This window comes from Panulirus ornatus, chromosome 41, assembly GCF_036320965.1.
Source record: "Panulirus ornatus isolate Po-2019 chromosome 41, ASM3632096v1, whole genome shotgun sequence".
Classification (NCBI taxonomy): Eukaryota; Metazoa; Arthropoda; class Malacostraca; order Decapoda; family Palinuridae; genus Panulirus; species Panulirus ornatus.
In genome coordinates, this window is record NC_092264.1 from 8,947,013 (window position 1) to 8,967,709 (window position 20,697).

The 20,697-nt window shown below is 41.9% G+C and overlaps 1 protein-coding gene across 3 annotated transcripts in view; it reads left to right on the plus strand.

The window, feature by feature from the left end:
- LOC139761662 (protein Aster-B-like) overlaps positions 1–20,697 on the plus strand; it is a 293,330-nt gene that overhangs the window by 261,490 nt on the left and 11,143 nt on the right. For all 3 annotated transcript variants that reach the window (XM_071685977.1, XM_071685978.1, XM_071685979.1), the window contains exons 12-14: positions 5,018–5,239; positions 5,591–5,774; positions 11,022–11,148. In XM_071685977.1, coding sequence (XP_071542078.1) covers positions 5,018–5,239; positions 5,591–5,774; positions 11,022–11,148 — 533 coding nt within the window. The remainder of the gene's footprint in view (positions 1–5,017; positions 5,240–5,590; positions 5,775–11,021; positions 11,149–20,697) is intronic.

Sequence of the window (20,697 nt, forward strand, 5' to 3'; positions counted from 1 at the left end):
TATATGTGTCAGAGGTGGAGGGAACAAGGAGAAGTGGGAGGCAAAATTGGAGGTTTAAAGATGGAGTGATAAAGGTTTTGAGTGATTGGGGCCTGAACATGCAGGAGGGTGGAAGGTGTGCAAGGAATAGAGTGAATTGGAATGATGTGGTATACCAGGGTCAACATGCTGTCATTGGATTGAACCAGGGCATGTGAAGCATCTAGGGTAAACCATGGAAAGTTCTGTGGGGCCTGGATGTGGAAAGGGAGCTGTGGTTTTGGTGCATTATACATGACAGCTAGAGACTGAGTGTGAACGAATGTGGCCTTTGTTGTCTTTTCCTAGCGCTACCTCGCACACATGCGGGGGAAGGGAGTTGTTATTTCATGTGTGGCAGGGTGGCGATGGGAATGAATAAAAGCAGACAGTATGAATTATGTTTCTTTTTCTTTCGTACTATTCACCATTTCCCGCATTAGCGAGGTAGCACTAAGAACAGAGGACTGGGCCTTTGAGGGAATATCCTCACCTGGGCCCCCCTTCTCTGTTCCTTCTTTTGGGGGGGGAAAAAAAATGTACATGTGTATATATGTATATGTCTGTTTGTGGGAGATGTATAAAAGAAAGAGACAGGAGGTCAAGAGAAAGGTGCAAGAGGTGAAAAAAAGGGCAAATGAGAGTTGGGGTGAGAGAGTATCATTAAATTTTAGGGAGAATAAAAAGATGTTCTGGAAGGAGGTAAATAAAGTGCGTAAGACAAGGGAGCAAATGGGAACTTCAGTGAAGGGCGCAAATGGGGAGGTGATAACAAGTAGTGGTGATGTGAGAAGGAGATGGAGTGAGTATTTTGAAGGTTTGTTGAATGTGTTTGATGATAGAGTGGCAGATATAGGGTGTTTTGGTCGAGGTGGTGTGCAAAGTGAGAGGGTTAGGGAAAATGATTTGGTAAACAGAGAAGAGGTAGTGAAAGCTTTGCGGAAGATGAAAGCCGGCAAGGCAGCAGGTTTGGATGGTATTGCAGTGGAATTTATTAAAAAAGGGGGTGACTGTATTGTTGACTGGTTGGTAAGGTTATTTAATGTATGTATGACTCATGGTGAGGTGCCTGAGGATTGGCGGAATGCATGCATAGTGCCATTGTACAAAGGCAAAGGGGATAAGAGTGAGTGCTCAAATTACAGAGGTATGTTTGGGTATGTTTGAAGGAATAGTGGTTCCAACAATGTTGTATGGTTGCGAGGCGTGGGCTATGCATAGAGTTGTGCGCAGGAGGATGGATGTGCTGGAAATGAGATGTTTGAGGACAATGTGTGGTGTGAGGTAGTTTGATCGAGTGAGTAACGTAAGGGTAAGAGAGGTGTGTGGAAATAAAAAGAGCGTGGTTGAGAGAGCAGAAGAGGGTGTTTTGAAGTGGTTTGGGCACATGGAGAGGATGAGTGAGGAAAGATTGACCAAGAGGATATATGTGTCGGAGGTGGAGGGAACGAGGAGAAGAGGGAGACCAAATTGGAGGTGGAAAGATGGAGTGAAAAAGATTTTGTGTGATCGGGGCCTGAACATGCAGGAGGGTGAAAGGAGGGCAAGGAACAGAGTGAATTGGAGCGATGTGGTATACCGGGGCTGACGTGCTGTCAGTGGATTGAATCAAGGCATGTGAAGCGTCTGGGGTAAACCATGGAAAGCTGTGTAGGTATGTATATTTGCGTGTGTGGACATATGTATATACATGTGTATGGGGGGGGTTGGGCCATTTCTTTCGTCTGTTTCCTTGCGTTACCTCGCAAACGCGGGAGACAGCGACAAAGTATGAAAAAAAAAAAAAAAAAGTTTGTTGAGTATTCCTGGTAAATTATATGGGAGGGTATTGATTGAGAGGGTGAAGGCATGTACAGAGCATCAGATTGGGGAAGAGCAGTGTGGTTTCAGAAGTGGTAGAGGATGTGTGGATCAAGTGTTTGCTTTGAAGAATGTATGTGAGAAATACTTAGAAAAGCAAATGGATTTGTATGTAGCATTTATGGATCTGGAGAAGGCATATGATAGAGTTGATAGAGATGCTCTGTGGAAGGTATTAAGAATATATGGTGTGGGAGGAAAGTTGTTAGAAGCAGTGAAAAGTTTTTATCGAGGATGTAAGGCATGTGTACGTGTAGGAAGAGAGGAAAGTGATTGGTTCTCAGTGAATGTTGGTTTGCGGCAGGGGTGTGTGATGTCTCCATGGTTGTTTAATTTGTTTATGGATGGGGTTGTTAGGGAGGTAAATGCAAGAGTTTTGGAAAGAGGGGCAAGTATGAAGTCTGTTGGGGATGAGAGAGCTTGGGAAGTGAGTCAGTTGTTGTTCGCTGATGATACAGCGCTGGTGGCTGATTCATGTGAGAAACTGCAGAAGCTGGTGACTGAGTTTGGTAAAGTGTGTGAAGAAGAAAGTTAAGAGTAAATGTGAATAAGAGCAAGGTTATTAGGTACAGTAGGGGTGAGGGTCAAGTCAATTGGGAGGTGAGTTTGAATGGAGAAAAACTGGAGGAAGTGAAGTGTTTTAGATATCTGGGAGTGGATCTGTCAGCGGATGGAACCATGGAAGCGGAAGTGGATCATAGGGTGGGGGAGGGGGCGAAAATTTTGGGAGCCTTGAAGAATGTGTGGAAGTCGAGAACATTATCTCGGAAAGCAAAAATGGGTATGTTTGAAGGAATAGTGGTTCCAACAATGTTGTATGGTTGCGAGGCGTGGGCTATGGATAGAGATGTGCGCAGGAGGATGGATGTGCTGGAAATGAGATGTTTGAGGACAATGTGTGGTGTGAGGTGGTTTGATCGAGTAAGTAACGTAAGGGTAAGAGAGATGTGTGGAAATAAAAAGAGCGTGGTTGAGAGAGCAGAAGAGGGTGTTTTGAAGTGGTTTGGGCACATGGAGAGAATGAGTGAGGAAAGATTGACCAAGAGGATATATGTGTCGGAGGTGGAGGGAACGAGGAGAAGAGGGAGACCAAATTGGAGGTGGAAAGATGGAGTGAAAAAGATTTTGTGTGATCGGGGCCTGAACATGCAGGAGGGTGAAAGGAGGGCAAGGAATAGAGTGAATTGGAGCGATGTGGTATACCGGGGTTGACGTGCTGTCAGTGGATTGAATCAAGGCATGTGAAGCGTCTGGGGTAAACCATGGAAAGCTGTGTAGGTATGTATATTTGCGTGTGTGGACGTATGTACATGTGTATGGGGGGGGGGGGGGGGTTGGGCCATTTCTTTCATCTGTTTCCTTGCGCTACCTCGCAAACGCGGGAGACAGCGACAAAGTATAAAAAAAAAAAAAAAAAAAAAAATATATATATATATATATATATATATATATATATATATATATATATATATATATATATATATATATATATATCCCTGGGGATAGGGGAGAAAGAATACTTCCCATGTATTCCCTTCGTGTCGTAGAAGGCGACTAAAAGGGAAGGGAGCGGGGGGCTGGAAATCCTCCCCTCTCATTTTTCTGTTTTTTTTTTTTTTTTCCAAAAGAAGTAACAGAGAAGTAGGTCAGGTGAGAATATTCCCTCAAAGGCCCAGTCCTCTGTTCTTAACGCTACCTCGCTATCGCGGGAAATGGCGAATAGTATGAAAGAAAAGAAAGATATATATATGTATGTGTTGAGATGTAGAGGTATGTATATGTGCGTGTGTGGACGTGTGTGTATATACATGTATGTGTGGGTGGGTTGGGCCATTCTTTCATCTGTTTCCTTGCGCTACCTTGCTAACGTGGGAGACAGCGACAAAGTTGAATAAATAGATAGATATACATGTACAGGTAAAGGATATGTACAAACAAGTGAGCTAGCATAACTTATATTGCTGTGGAATAGTGCTACAGTTAACCATTAGATCTCTCATTAGTGGTGGAAGAGGGTGGATGAGTAGCGGAGATGGAGGTATGCCATGTGAATGAATTCAGTGATATTTTATCACTATTTATGAAAGAAAGACATATAATTTGAAAGGATTTGTACAAACAGTTGAGCTAACTCATCTTATATGGCATGGTATAGCACTAGAGTAACACATGAGTTACATGGCTGAGGTGATGAAGAAAGGGAGGAGGGAAGTACAGCCATGGGTAAGCCGCAAGATGCAAATCCATTGAATGACACTTATCATTGTTTATGGTTACTGTTTACATATAAACATATGTTTACATCTATATTCATGATTAAAATTGTTTCTCTGAAACAAGCACCTATGATGAACACTTTAGCAGCCAATATAAATGTCAAAATATTGTCAGGTGGGATTTAAACAAAGCCTGGTATAGAATGGGTTTCATAAAGCACCAGAAAATGTATTGATGAAGGTTTAAGGAGGGCAGTATCATTGGTTGAGGTGCTGTGAAGATTTCTGAAAGGGGGAGGGAAGGGAACTAGGCTTATGTACACTTTCCTCAGAATTATCTGATTAAGCAATTGTTGCCAGATCACAGGTAATGCAGGACTTTACTTAGCCCTTGGATTTTCTGAATGAAACTTTAAACAGGGCTTGAGCTTAACATTTCTCTTAGCATTCCCTCCCAGTTGAATCGTCAAGTGATATTTGATGGCTTAGAACTCTAGAGCAATCTCCTTTCCCTTGTTAGCAATCGTTTTCAAAATAAGTCATTCCCTCCCATCCACATTAAACACCTAGTGAAATGCATAGCATCCATCTTTGATAATTTTTTCTGACCATCATCAGACCTCAAAAGCACCTTTAATCAAAGTGATTACTGTCTTCCCCTGAGTCCCTTATGTATTCTTTGCGGACATAAATGCAGAGTGCATTTTAGAAAGGGTGAGCATTTAATTGCAAGCCAGTGGATGAACATAAAATGAATTATATTTTGCCAGTGGGTGGCATAATATTAAAGGAAAAGATAGTTTTATGCATTTTATTATGCTACGCACATGGATATCATCTACATATTTTTGAGTTTACTGCAGACTGAGTTACCTTTAATTCAGTTTAGATTGATAAGCTTAAAATATGTTTCTTTTCTACAGGAGTAATTGATAAGAATGCATTTAGTGGTGTGGAATCCCTGCTGAATGACATCAGTGCAGCATTACAAGCTGAAGTTGATAGCACTAATCTTAAGAGAACAAAGCGGAGGAGAAGACGAGTTGGAAGCAAAGGAGAACCTCCAGATGTTCTTCAGTCACAGGTTTATCCTGATAAGGTTAAGGATATACACAAGTCTACGCAGATTCCTGCCAGAAAACTAAGTTAGTAGCTGTGCAGAAGCTCTTACGAAGACATGTTTTCATAATCAATTTTACCTAAACTTGACAGCCAATGCAGCCTACTATTGCAAAACAGAAACAGTGATATTTCTTTGGCCCTGGACAGCTTGTAGGATAAAAAATGACTCAATTAGATTAGTTTTACCTTTGCATGTTTTAAGATGTGATTTTTATTATCTCAGCATTACAGGTCATGTTATGCATCGATTATGTTCATGATTGTATAACTTAGCAGGCAAGTAGGGTACACATTGAAGGATATTGATGGAAGATGTTTACCTTGTAGAGATCATTGTTTTATTATCTCTCTGTAATCTCAAAAATCTTTTCCAGCATTACCAGCAGTTACTCCAGATAGCAGCGTTTCATCAAATGAAGGGCCGGTAAGACTAGTTGCAGCTACCCTTGTTATTCTGTTAACCCTGAATGCTCTCTTGTACTACAAACTCTGGGCACTTGAAGAAAAAATGGTCCTTCGTGCTCCCACATATCCAACTCTGGATCCAAGCATGTTCAGGTAGGTTTTGCATAAATTTATAAATGCATGTTTCTTTTTAGCAAAGGACTTAACACGCACACACACACACACACACACACACACACACACGTGGATTTAGTAAGGTGGACAGCAAACAGAAATGTATAAAGTTGCATGATAAAAGAGAATGGGCAAGAGATATCTTTCTGTCTAGTTGTTTCTCTGCTATGCGTTCCCTTCAGAAATTTTTAGGGGGTGGCCACAGCAAATGAGTCCCCATAATTGGTGAATTTCAGTGCCACTTTTTATCCTTTAGTGCCTCAACCTTAACAGGCCACTGGCAGAGAGCATCTTTGGTGGAGTGTTTTCAGAGGCTCCTACCTAATGTCCTCACTAACTAGTTCTACCTATTGCCTATTGCCTCTACCTAATGCTTCCACATGATATTCCTACCACCTTTCAACCTAATGTTTCTGTCTAATGTTGCTACCTACTGCTATTATCTCGTGCTCCTACCACTTTGCCAGTAGGCAGGGTTAGTGCACAGTGCTCACTGTAGGAAAAATCTAGAGTTAAAACGCTTGAGTTTCATGACGTAAGTGTTGTCAAGTGTTATGTTTGACAAGGAGAGGCTGTATGTTTGTAGAGAGAATGCCAGCATTCCATGTTTGGGTGAGCCAAAAGAAAAGAAAGACAGCTACCTGGGTCAGAGAAGTGCAACTTGACAACAACTGCGTTGTTATATGTGATGTAACGTAATGTTGAAGGGATACATTGTAGTTCATTAATACTTGCACTTAATTTTATAGGTAGAAATTAGCTGTTTAGTAGCATCAAGCAGTGATGTGGCCAGTGTTACCAAAGAAACCTATAGACATAACCACCTCACTACTTTCCACAATCTCCCTTACCAACACTACCACCCTCATCATCACTGCTTCCTCTAGTATCACCACTTAAATTGTAATTTGAGTGATGCTGATATGGATTTGCTCAGTCCAGCGAAGAACCATACAGTAGCCAATGCCTCCCACTTCCCTCCCACCCACTGCATCTCACTGATATGCTGCCTCTTTCACTCATTTTACTACAGTCATCACTATTCATTATTCATGTTACAATATTATACATTTTTATTTGTTATTCATTAATTAGTAATGTTACCTTACTGTAATAATCTGTGTTTATTGGTACCTCTAACCCTCATACACAGGACTGTATATATATCTCATAGATAAAAAGTAACATCAGAAACACATCTTAATTAAGCAATGGTATAATGACCCCGTAGAGAGCTATTTTGCTTAGCATTCCGTTTTCAGGAACATAGCCTGAACCCTGATCAGGTATAAGTGTATGCTAAACTTTTTGATGATCATTTAGTTTAAGATGAGGTGAAAGGAACAGAGATTGGTAGATTTAGTATGGAGTTTGTAGCCAGGAGAGCAAACTGAGAAACTTGCAAACAAGGAATTCATTGGATGATGGACCAAGAAAAGAGATAGAAAAAAGAAAGAGTACTGTCAGAAGACAAAAATCAGGGCACATCAAGAGGCTAGAGAGTATAACAGCTCCACCAGAGCAATAAGGAATGGTAAGTGATGGGCATGTCAGATTGATATAATGTATGTAGAGAGACTGAAGTAGGAAAACAAAAACCTGATGTAGTAGTGGATACAAAAGTTCATGATAGGAAGAGTAACTGTTGGAAAGAATTGCATAATTTATAATTGAATATCTTCCCTAAGATTCTTAAGGAACCAGAACAAATATAGTAAGGAAGGAACAATCAGGATGATACATGAAGAGCGAAATGCACATTCTTCAGATATAGGAAAATTTCAGTAATGGAGAATTAGATTCTTATGAATGCAAATTATATGAGAGTATATAGGAAGATTATCCCTGGGGATAGGGGAGAAAGAATATTTCCCACGCATTCCTCACGTGTCGTAGAAGGCGACTAAAGGGGATGGGAGCGGGGGGCTGGAAACCCTCCCCTCCTTTTATTTTAACTTTCTAAAAGGGGAAACAGAAAAAGGAGTCACGCGGGGAGTGCTCATCCTCCTCGAATGCTCAGATTGGGGTGTCTAAATGTGTGTGGATTTAACCAAGATGAGAAAAAAGGAGATAGGTTGTATGTTTGAGGAAAGGAACCTGGATGTTTTGGCTCTGAGTGAAACGAAGCTCAAGGGTAAAGGGGAAGAGTAGTTTGGGAATGTCTTAGGAGTAAAATCAGGGGTTAGTGAAAGTACACGAGCAAAGAAAGGAGTAGCACTACTCCTGAAACAGAAGTGGTGGGAGTATGTGATAGAGTGTAAGAAAGTAAACTCTAGATTGATATGGGTAAAACTGAAAGTGGATGGAGAGAGATGGGTGATTGTTGGTGCATATGCACCTGGGCATGAGAAGAAAGATCATGAGAGACAAGTGTTTTGGGAGCAGCTGAGTGAGTGTGTTAGTAGTTTTGATGCACGAGACTGGGCTATTGTGATGGATGATTTGAATGCAAAGGTGAATAATGTGGCAGTTTAGGGAATGATTGGTGTACATGGGGTGTTCAGTGTTATAAATGGAAATGGTGAAGAGCTTGTAGATTTATGTGCTGAAAAAGGACTGGTGATTGGGAATACCTGGTTTCAGAAGACAGATATACATAAGTATACGTATGTAAGTAGAAGAGATGGCCAGAGAGCATTATTGGATTACATGTTAATTGATAGGCGCGCGAAAGAGAGACTTTTGGACGTTAATGTGCTGAGAGGTGCAACTGGAGGGATGTCTGATCATTATCTTGTGGAGGCAAAGGTGGAGATTTGTAGAGGTTTTCAGAAAAGAAGAGAGAAAATGAAGAGAGAATGTTGGGGTGAAGAGAGTGGTGAGAGTAAGTGAGCTTGGGAAGGAGACTTGTGTGAGGAAGTACCAGGAGAGACTGAGTACAGAATAGAAAAAGGTGAGAACAAAGGACATAAGGGGAATAGGGGAGGAATGGGATGTATTTAGGGAAGCACTGATGGCTTGCACAAAAGATGCTTGTGGCATGAGAAGCATGGGAGGTGGGCAGATTAGAAAGGGTAGTGAGTGGTGGGATGAAGAAGTAAGATTGTTAGTGAAAGAGAAGAGAGAGGCATTTGGAAGATTTTTGCAGGGAAATAGTGCAAGTGACTGGGAGATTTATTAAAGAAAGAGGCAGGAGGTCAAGAGAAAGGTGCAAGTGGTGAAAAAGAGGGCAAATGAGAGTTGGGGTGAGAGAGTATCATTAAATTTTAGGGAGAATAAGATGATGTTTTGGAAGGAGGTAAATAAAGTGCGTAAGACAAGGGAATCAATGGGAACTTCAGTGAAGGGGGCTAATGGGGAGGTGATAACAAGTAATGGTGATGTGAGGAGATGGAGTGAGTATTTTGAAGGTTTGTTGAATGTGTTTGATGATAGAGAGGCAGATATTGGGTGTTTTGTCGAGGTGGTGTGCAAAGTGAGAGGGTTAGGGAGAATGATTTGGTAAACAGAGAAGAGGTAGTAAAAGCTTTGTGGAAGATGAAAGCCGGCAAGACAGCGGGTTTGGATGGTATTGCAGTGGAATTTATTAAAAAAGCGGGTGACTGTATTGTTGACTGGTTGGTAAGGTTATTTAATGTATGTATGATTCATGGTGAGGTGCCTGAGGATTGGCGGAATGCTTGCATAGTGCCATTGTACAAAGGCAAAGGGGATAAGAGTGAGTGCTCAAATTACAGAGGTATAAGTTTGTTGAGTATTCCTGGGAAATTATATGGGAGGGTGTTGATTGAGAGGGTGAAGGCATGTACAGAGCATCAGATTGGGGAAGAGCAGTGTGGTTTCAGAAGTGGTAGAGGATGTGTGGATCAGGTGTTTGCTTTGAAGAATGTATTTGAGAAATACTTAGAAAAGCAAATGGATTTGTATGTAGCATTTATGGATCTGGAAAAGGCATATGATAGAGTTGATAGAGATGCTCTGTGGAAGGTATTAAGAATATCTGGTGTGGGAGGCAAGTTGTTAGAAGCAGTGAAAAGTTTTTATTGAGGATGTAAGGCATGTGTATGTGTAGGAAGAGAGGAAAGTGATTGGTTCTCAGTGAATGTAGGTTTGCGGCAGGGTTGTGTGATGTCTCCATGGTTGTTTAATTTGTTTATGGATGGGGTTGTTAGGGAGGTGAATGCAAGAGTTTTGGAAAGAGGGGCAAGTATGAAGTCTGTTGTGGATGAGAGAGCCTGGGGTAAGCATCTGGGGTAAACCATGGAAAGTTTTGTGGGGCCTGGATGTGGAAAGGGAGCTGTGGTTTCAGTGCATTATTACATGACAGCTAGACACTGAGTGTGAACGAATGTGGCCTTTGTTGTCTTTTCCTAGCGCTACCTCGCACACATGAGGGGGGAGGGGGTTTTTATATCGTGTGGCAGTGTGGATGAATAAAGGCAGACAGTATGAATTATGTACATGTGTATATATGTATATGTCTGTGTGTGTATATATATATGTATACGTTGAGATGTATAGGTATGTATATTTGCGTGTGTGGACGTGTATGTATATACATGTGTATGTGGGTGGGTTGGGCCATTCTTTCGTCTGTTTCCTTGCGCTACCTCGCTAACACGGGAGACAGCGACAAAGCAAGAATATAAATAAAATATATAGGAAGATATGCTGTTTGAGCATGTGACTGAATCACCTCTTGGAAAGTGATCATGTAATAGTGAGTTTTGTTATGTATTGGACATAAGCATAAAAGAAAGAAATATGAAACCAAGCTCAAAGAGATGTATTTGTGTAAGTCTCAGAGAACTAAAGAATTTCTGTGGCAGCAGAAATTGGGAAATTGAGTTTATTTGCTATGATACAGATTTTTATGTGGAAGGTTTTGTGAAATTTACAATAAAGGAGTGCAAACATGGGTAAAATTACAGAGGAAGGTTAAAAAAAAGAGAGAGAGATGGTTTATAAAAGATGTCATAAAGAAAAAGCTTGCAAATACACTGTGGGGCAGAAATAGGCATCAGTACAGCCAGCCAGCATCTTAAAGGTATGACGTATGATAGGGCTAGGTAAAAGTATTGCAGGATAAAAATAGAACACTGAAACTTAAAAAAGAATATTAAGTAATGGGAATGTAAATTGTTAAAGAAAAGAAATTACCAGTATGCTATTTGTATCCTGCTTACTTTATCCTTCCATATTTGGAGCAAATTGGTACATTTCAAATTTTCTTTTGATGAAGATACTTCTGCTGAGTCTTACATTTATAGAGTTGATCTTTCTCAGGTCTGGAGCTACTGGTGGTCCTCTAGAGGAGTGGGTACGCATACTTCAACAGCAAGAAGCACTTCATGCTGCTGAGGTAGAAAGATGGCGAAAATCAATTGAAGAGGCTGCAGGATTTCTTAGAAAGGTCTGTTGAAACTCCAGTGATATGCTAGATGATGCATAGCATTTTCAGATATAATGTAAGGAACTCGAAGGAAGTAAATTCATCTATTTAATTTTATATTTGATTGTCATTTCATGCATTAGCACTGTAATGCCAGGAACAGACAAAGAAAGGCCACATCCACTCGTATCCATTCTCCAGCTGTCATGCATGGTGCTCCATATCCACAGCTCCCACAGACCTTTCCATGATTTACCATGAACCCTTCACCTGCCCTTGTTCAGTCCATTGACAGTATGTCAACCTTAGTCTACCACATCACTCCAATTCACTCTGTCCCATGCTTGCCTTTCACCCCATTGCACATTCAGTTCCCGATCGCTCAAATCTTTTTCAATCCATCCTTCCATCTCCAATTTGGTCTCTCTGTCTATCTATGTATCGTATTTGTTTATTTTATTTTGCTTTGTCACTGTCTCCCGCGTTAGCGAGGTAGCGCAAGGAAACAGACGAAAGAATGGCCCAACCCACCCACATACACATGTATATACATACACGTCCACACACGCAAATATACATACCTATACATCTCAACATATATATACACACACACACATATACATATATACATATGTATATATGTATATATATATACATATGTATCATTAAATTTTAGGGAAAATAAAAAGATGTTCTGGAAGGAGGAAAATAAAGTGCGTAAGACAAGGGAGCAAATGGGAACTTCAGTGAAGGGCACAAATGGGGAGGTGATAACAAGTAGTGGTGATGTGAGAAGGAGATGGAGTGAGTATTTTGAAGGTTTGTTGAATGTGTTTGATGATAGAGTGGCAGATATAGGGTGTTTTGGTCGAGGTGGTGTGCAAAGTGAGAGGGTTAGGGAAAATGATTTGGTAAACAGAGAAGAGGTAGTAAAAGCTTTGCGGAAGATGAAAGCCAGCAAGGCAGCGGGTTTGGATGGTATTGCAGTGGAATTTATTAAAAAAGGGGGTGACTGTATTATTGACTGGTTGGTAAGGTTATTTAATGTATGTATGACTCATGGTGAGGTGCCTGAGGATTGTTGGAATGCGTGCATAGTGCCATTGTACAAAGGCAAAGGGGATAAGAGTGAGTGCTCAAATTACAGAGGTATAAGTTTGTTGAGTATTCCTGGTAAATTATATGGGAGGGTATTGATTGAGAGGGTGAAGTCATGTACAGAGCATCAGATTGGGGAAGAGCAGTGTGGTTTCAGAAGTGGTAGAGGATGTGTGGATCAGGTGTTTGCTTTGAAGAATGTATGTGAGAAATACTTAGAAAAGCAAATGGATTTGTTTGTAGCATTTATGGATCTGGAGAAGGCATATGATAGAGTTGATAGAGATGCTCTGTGGAAGGTACTAAGAATATATGGTGTGGGAGGCAAGTTGTTAGAAGCAGTGAAAAGTTTTTATCGAGGATGTAAGGCATGTGTACGTGTAGGAAGAGAGGAAAGTGATTGGTTCTCAGTGAATGTAGGTTTGCGGCAGGGGTGTGTGATGTCTCCATGGTTGTTTAATTTGTTTATGGATGGGGTTGTTAGGGAGGTGAATGCAAGAGTTTTGGAAAGAGGGGCAAGTGTGAAGTCTGTTGTGGATGAGAGAGCTTGGGAAGTGAGTCAGTTGTTGTTCGCTGATGATACAGTGCTGGTGGCTGATTCATGTGAGAAACTGCAGAAGCTGGTGACTGAGTTTGGTAAAGTGTGTAAAAGAAGAAAGTTAAGAGATAATGTGAATAAGAGCAAGGTAATTAGGTACAGTAGGGTTGAGGGTCAAGTCATTTGGGAGGTAAGTTTAAATGGAGAAAAACTGGAGGAAGTAAAGTCTTTTAGATATCTGGGAGTGGATCTGGCAGCGGATGGAACCATGGAAGCGGAAGTGGATCATAGGGTGGGGAAGGGGGCGAAAATCCTGGGAGCGTTGAAGAATGTTTGGAAGTCGAGAACATTATCTCGGAAAGCAAAAATGGGTATGTTTGAAGGAATAGTGGTTCCAACAATGTTGTATGGTTGCGAGGCGTGGGCTATGAATAGAGTTGTGCGCAGGAGGATGGATGTGCTGGAAATGAGATGTTTGAGGACAATGTGTGGTGTGAGGTGGTTTGATCGAGTAAGTAACGTAAGGGTAAGAGAGATGTGTGGCAATAAAAAGAGCGTGGTTGAGAGAGCAGAAGAGGGTGTTTTGAAATGGTTTGGGCACATGGAGAGAATGAGTCAGGAAAGATTGACCAAGAGGATATATGTGTCGGAGGTGGAGGGAACGAGGAGAAGTGGGAGACCAAATTGGAGGTGGAAAGATGGAGTGAAAGAGATTTTGTGTGATCGGGGCCTGAACATGCAGGAGGGTGAAAGGAGGGCAAGGAATAGAGTGAATTAGATCGATGTGGTATACCGGGGTTGACGTGCTGTCAGTGGATTGAATCAGGGCATGTGAAGCGTCTGGGGTAAACCATGGAAAGCTGTGTAGGTATGTTTATTTGCGTGTGTGGACGTATGTATATACATGTGTATGGGGGTGGGTTGGGCCATTCTTTCGTCTGTTTCCTTGCGCTACCTCGCAAACGCGGGAGACAGCGACAAAGCAAAAAAAAAAAAAATATATAATTCATACTGTCCGCCTTTATTAATTCCCATCGCCACCCCGCCACACATGAAATAACAACCCCCTTCCCCCTCATGTGTGCGAAGTAGCGCTAGGAAAAGACAACAAAGGTCACATTCGTTCACATTTAGTCTCTAGCTGTCATGTAATAATGCACCGAAACTACAGCTCCCTTCCCACATCCAGGCCCCACAGAACTTTCCATGGTTTACCATAGATGCCTCACATGCCCTGGTTCAATCCATTGACTGCACATCGACCCTGGTATACCACATCGTTCCAATTCACTCTATTCCTTGCACGCCTTTCATCCTCCTGCATGTTCAGGCCCTGATCACTCAAAATCTTTTTCACTTCATCTTTCCACCTCCAATTTGGTCTCCCACTTCTCATTCCCTCCACCTCTGACACATATATCCCCTTGGTCAATCTTTCCTCACTCATTCTCTCATGTGACCAAACCATTTCAAAACACCCTCTTCTGCTCTCTCTACCACACTCTTTTTATTACCACACATCTCTCTTACCCTATTATTACTTACTCAATCAAACCACCTCACACCACATATTGTCCTCAGACATCTCATTTCCACCACATCCACCCTCCTCCGCACAACTCTATCCATAGCCCACGCCTCGCAACCATATAACATTGTTGGAAACACTATTCCTTCAAACATACCCATTTTTGCTCTCCGAGATAATGCTTTCGACTTCCACCCATTCTTCAAAGCTCCCAGAATTTTCACCCCCCTCCCCCACCCTATGATTCACTTCCGCTTCCATGGTTCCATCCACTGCCAAATCCACTCCCAGATATCTAAAACACTCACTTCCTCCAGTTTTTTCCATTCAAACTTACCTACCAATTGGCTTGACCTTCAACCTTGCTGTACCTAATAACCTTGCTCTTATTCACATTTACTCTCAACTTTCTTCTTTCACACACCTTACCAAACTCAGTCACCAGCTTCTGCAGTTTCTCACATGAATCAGCCACCAGCGCTGTAACATCAGCGAACAACAACTGACTGACTTTCCAAGCTCTCTCATCCACAACAGACTGCATACTTGACCCTCTTTCCAAAACTCTTGCATTCACCTCCCTAACAACTCCATCCATAAACAGATTAAACAACCATGGAGACATCACACACCCCTGCCGCAAACCTACATTCACTGAGTACCACTTACTTTCCTCTCTTCCTTGATAAAAACTTTTCACTGCTTCTAACAACTTGCCTCACATACCATATATTCTTAATACCTTCCACAGAGCATCTCTATCAACTCTATCATATGCCTTTTCCAGATCCATAAATGCTGCATACAAATCCATTTGCTTTTCTAAGTATTTCTCACATACATTCTTCAAAGCAAACACCTGACCCACACATCCTCTACCACTTCTGAAACCACACTGCTCTTCCCCAGTCTGATGCTCTGTACATGCCTTCTCCCTCTCAATCAACACCCTCCCATGTAATTTCCCAGGAATCCTCAAAAAACTTATACCTCTGTAATTTGAGCACTCACCTTTGTCCCCTTTGCCGTTGTACAATGGCACTATGCAAGCATTGTGCCAATCCTCAGGCACCTCACCATGAATCATACATACATTAAATAACCTTACCAACCAGTCAACAATACAGTCACCCCCTTTTTTAATAAATTCCACTGCAATACCATCCAAACCTGCTGCCCTCTAGGCTTTCATCTTCCGCAAAGCTTTTGCTACCTCTTCTCTGTTTACCCAATCATTTTCCGTAACCCTCTCACTTTGCACACCACCTCGACCAAAACACCCTATATCTGCCACTCTATCACCAAACACATTTAACAAACCTTTAAAATACTTACTCCATCTCCTCACATCACCACTACTTGTTATCATCTCCCCATTACCCCCCTTCACTGAAGTTCCCATTTGTTCCCTTGTCTTATGCACTTTATTTACCTCCTTCCAAAACATCTTTTTATTCTCCTAAAATTTAATGATACTCTCTCACCCCAACTCTCATTTGCCCTCTTTTTCACCTCTTGCACCTTTCTCTTGACCTCCTGCCTCTTTCTTTTATACATCTCCCACTCATTTGCATTATTTCCCTGCAAAAATCGTCCAAATGCCTCTCTCTTCTCTTTCACTAATAATCTTACTTCTTCATCCCACCATTCACTACCCTCTCTAATCTGCCCACCTCCCACTCTTTTCATGATATAAGCATCTTTTGCGCAAGCCATCACTGCTTCCCTAAATACATCTCATTCCTCCCCCACTCCCCTTGCCTCCTTTGTTCTCACCTTTTGCCATTCTGTACTCAGTCTCTCCTGGTACTTCCTCACACAAGTCTCCTTCCCAAGCTCACTTACTCTCACCACTCTCTTCACCCCAACATTCTTCTTTTCTGAAAACCTCTACAAATCTTCACCTTCGCCTCCACAAGATAATGATCAGACATCCCTCCAGTTGCACCTCTCAGCACATTAACATCCAAAAGTCTCTCTTTTGCGCGCCTATCAATTAACACGTAATCCAATAATGCTCTCTGGCCTCTCCTACTTACATATGTATATTTATGTATTATTATTATTTTTTTATTTTGCTTTGTCGCTGTCTCCCGCGTTAGTGAGGTAGCGCAAGGAAACAGGCAAAAGAATGGCCCAACCCACCGACATACACATGTATATACATACACGTCCACACACGCAAATATACATACTTATACATCCCAACATATACATATATATATATATATACACACACACAGACATATACATATATACACATGTACATAATTCATACTGTCTGCCTTTATTCATTCCCATCGCCACCCTGCCACACATGAAATAACAACCCCCTCCCCCCCTCATGTGTGCGAGTTAGCTCTAGGAAGACAACAAAGGCCCCACTTGTTCACACTCAGTCTCTAGCTGTCATGTAATAATGCACCAAAACCACAGCTCCCTTTCCACATCCAGGCCCACAGAACTTTCCATGGTTTACCCCAGACGCTTCACGCGCCCTGGTTCAATCTATTGACAGCACATCGACCCCGGTATACCACATCGTTCCAATTCACTCTATTCCTTGCACGCCTTTCACCCTCCTGCATGTTCAGGCCGCGATCACTCAAAATCTTTTTCACTCCATCTTTCCACCTCCAATTTGGTCTCCCACTTCACCTCATTCCGTCCACGTCTGACGCATATATCCTCTTTGTCAATCTTTCTTCACTCATTCTCTCCATGTGACCAAACCATTTCAAAACACCCTCTTCTGCTCTCTCAACCACACTCTTTTTATTACCACACATCTCTTTTACCCTATTATTACTTACTCGATCAAACCACCTCACACCACATATTGTCCTCAAACATCTCATTTCCAGCACATCCACCCTCCTCTACACAACTCTGTCCATAGCCCACGCCTCGTAACCATACATTGTTGGAACCACTATTCCTTCAAACATACCCATTTTTGCTTTCCGAGATAATGGTCTCGACTTCAACACATTCTTCAAGGCTCCCAGAATTTTCGCCCCCTCCCCCACCCTATGATTCACTTCCGCTTCCATGGTTCCATCCGCTGCCAAATTCACTCCCAGATATCTAAAACACTTCACTTCCTCCAGTTTTTCTCCATTCAAACTAACCTCCCAATTGACCTGACCCTCAACCCTGCTGTACCTAATAATTACCTTGCTCCCATTAACATTCACTCTCAACTTTCTTCTTTCATACACTTCACCAATTTATTTATTGATATCTCTTTTTAAACCAAGTATTCCCAATCACCAGTCCTTTTTCAGCACATAAATCTACAAGCTCTTCACCATTTCCATTTACAACACTGAACACCCCATGTATACCACTTATTCCCTCAACTGCCACATTACTCACCTTTGCATTCAAATCACCCATCACTGTAACCTGGTCTCATGCATCAAAACTACTAACACACTCATTCAGCTGCTCCCAAAAGACTTGCCTCTCATGATCTTTCTTCTCATGCCCAGGTGCATTTATTTATTTATTTTTTTATTCTATTTTGCTTTCTTGCTGTCTCCCACGTTAGCGAGGTAGCGCAAGGAAACAGACAAAAGAATGGCCCAACCCGCCCACATACACATGTATATACATACACGTCCACACACGCAAATATACATACCTATACATCTCAATGTACACATATATATACACACACAGACATATACATATATACACATTTACATAATTCATACTGCCTTTATTTATTCCCATCGCCACCCCGCCACACATGGAATAACAACCCCCTCCCCCCTCATGTGTGCGAAGTAGCACTAGGAAAAGACAACAAAGGCCCCATTCGTTCACAGTCAGTCTCTAGCTGTCATGTAATAATGCACCGAAACCACAGCTCCCTTTCCACATCCAGGCCCTACAGAACTTTCCATGGTTTACCCCAGACGCTTCACATGCCCTGTTTTAATCCATTGACAGCACGTTGACCCCGGTATACCGTATCGTTCCAATTCGCTCTATTCCTTGCACACCTTTCACCCTCCTGCATGTTCAGGCCCCAATCACTCAAAATCTTTTTCACTCCATCTTTCCACCTCCAATTTGGTCTCCCACTTCTCGTTCCCTGCACCTCAGACACATATATCCTCTTGGTCAATCTTTCCTCACTCATTCTCTCCATGTGACCAAACCATTTCAAAACACCCTCTTCTGCTCCCTCAACCACACTCTTTTTATTTCCACACATCTCTCTTACCCTTACATTACTTACTCGATCAAACCACCTCACACCACACATTGTCCTCAAACATCTCATTTCCAGCACATCCACCCTCCTGCGCACAACTCTATCCATAGCCCACGCCTCGCAACCATACAACATTGTTGGAACCACTATCCCTTCAAACATACCCATTTTTGCTTTCCGAGATAATGTTCTCAACTTCCAAACATTCTTCAACGCTCCCAGAATTCTCGCGCCCTCCCCCACCCTATGATTCACTTCCGCTTCCATGGTTCCATCCACTGCCAGATCCACTCCCAGATATCTAAAACACTTCACTTCCTCCAGTTTTTCTCCATTCAAACTTACCTCCCAATTGACTTGACCCTCAACCTTACTGTACCTAATAACCTTGCTCTTATTCACATTTACTTTTAACTTTCTTCTTTTACACACTTTACCAAACTCAGTCACCAGCTTCTGCAGTTTTTCCCATGAATCAGCCACCAGCGCTGTATCATCAGCGAACAACAACTGACTCACTTCCCAAGCTCTCTCATCCACAACAGACTGCATACTTGCCCCTCTTTCTAAAACTCTTGCATTCACCTCCCTAACAACCCCATCCATAAACAAATTAAACAACCATGGAGACATCACACACCCCTGCCGCAAACCTACATTCACTGAGAACCAATCACTTTCCTCTCTTCCTACACGTACACATGCCTTACATCCTTGATAAAAACTTTTCACTGCTTCTAACAACTTGCCTCCCACACCATATATTCTTAATACCTTCCACAGAGCATATCTATCAACTCTATCATAAGCCTTCTCGAGATCCATAAATGCTACTTACAAATCCATTTGCTTTTCTAAGTATTTCTCACATACATTCTTCAAAGCAAACACCTGATCCACACATCCTCTACCACTTCTGAAACCACACTGCTCTTCCCCAATCTGATGCTCTGTACATGCCTTCACCCTCTCAATCAATACCCTCCCATATAATTTACCAGGAATACTCAACAAACTTATATCTCTGTAATTTGAGCACTCACTCTTATCCCCTTTGCCTTTGTACCATGGCACTATGCAAGCATTCCGCCAATCCTCAGGCACCTCACCATGAGTCATACATACATTAAATAACCTTGCCAGCCAGTCAACAATACAGTCACCCCCTTTTTTTAATAAATTCCACTGCAATACCATCCAAACCTGCTGCCTTGCCGGCTTTCATCTTCCGCAAAGCTTTTACTACCTCTTCTCTGTTTACGAAATCATTTTCCCTAACCCTTTCACTTTGCACACCCCTCGACCAAAACACCCTATATCTGCCACTCTATCATTAAACACATTCAACAAACCTTCAAAATACTCACTCCATCTCCTTCTCACATCACCACTACTTGTTATCACCTCCCCATTAGCCCCCTTCTCTGGAGTTCCCATCTGCTCCCTTGTCTTACGCACTCTATTTACCTCCTTCCAAAACATCTTTTTATTCTCCCTAAAATTTAATGATACTCTCTCACCCCAACTCTCATTTGCCCTCTTTTTCACCTCTTGCACCTTTCTCTTGACCTCCTGCATCTTTCTTTTATACATCTCCCACTCATTTGCATTTTTTCCCTGCAAAAATCTTCCAAATGCCTCTCTTTCTCTTTCACTACTAATCTTACTTCTTCATCCCACCATTCACTACCCTTTCTAATCAACCCACCTCCCACGCTTCTCATGCCACAAGCATCTTTTGCGCAAGCCATCACTGCTTCCCTAAATACATCCCATTCCTCCCCTACTCCCCTTACCTCCTTTGTTCTCACCTTTTTCCATTCTGTACTCAGTCTCTCCTGGTACTTCCTCACACAAGTCTCCTTCCCAAGCTCACTTACTCTCACCACTCTCTTCACCCCAACATTCTCTCTTCTTTTCTGAAAACCCCTACAAATCTTCACCTTCGCCTCCACAAGATAATGATCAGACATCCCTCCAGTTGCACCTCTCAGCACATTAACATCCAAAAGTCTCTCTTTCGCGCGCCTATCAATTAACACGTAATCCAATAACGCTCTCAGGCCATCTCTCCTACTTTCATACGTATACTTATGTATATCTCTCTTTTTAAACCAGGTATTCCCGATCATCAGTCTTTTTTCAGCACATAAATCTACAAGCTCTTTACCATTTCCATTT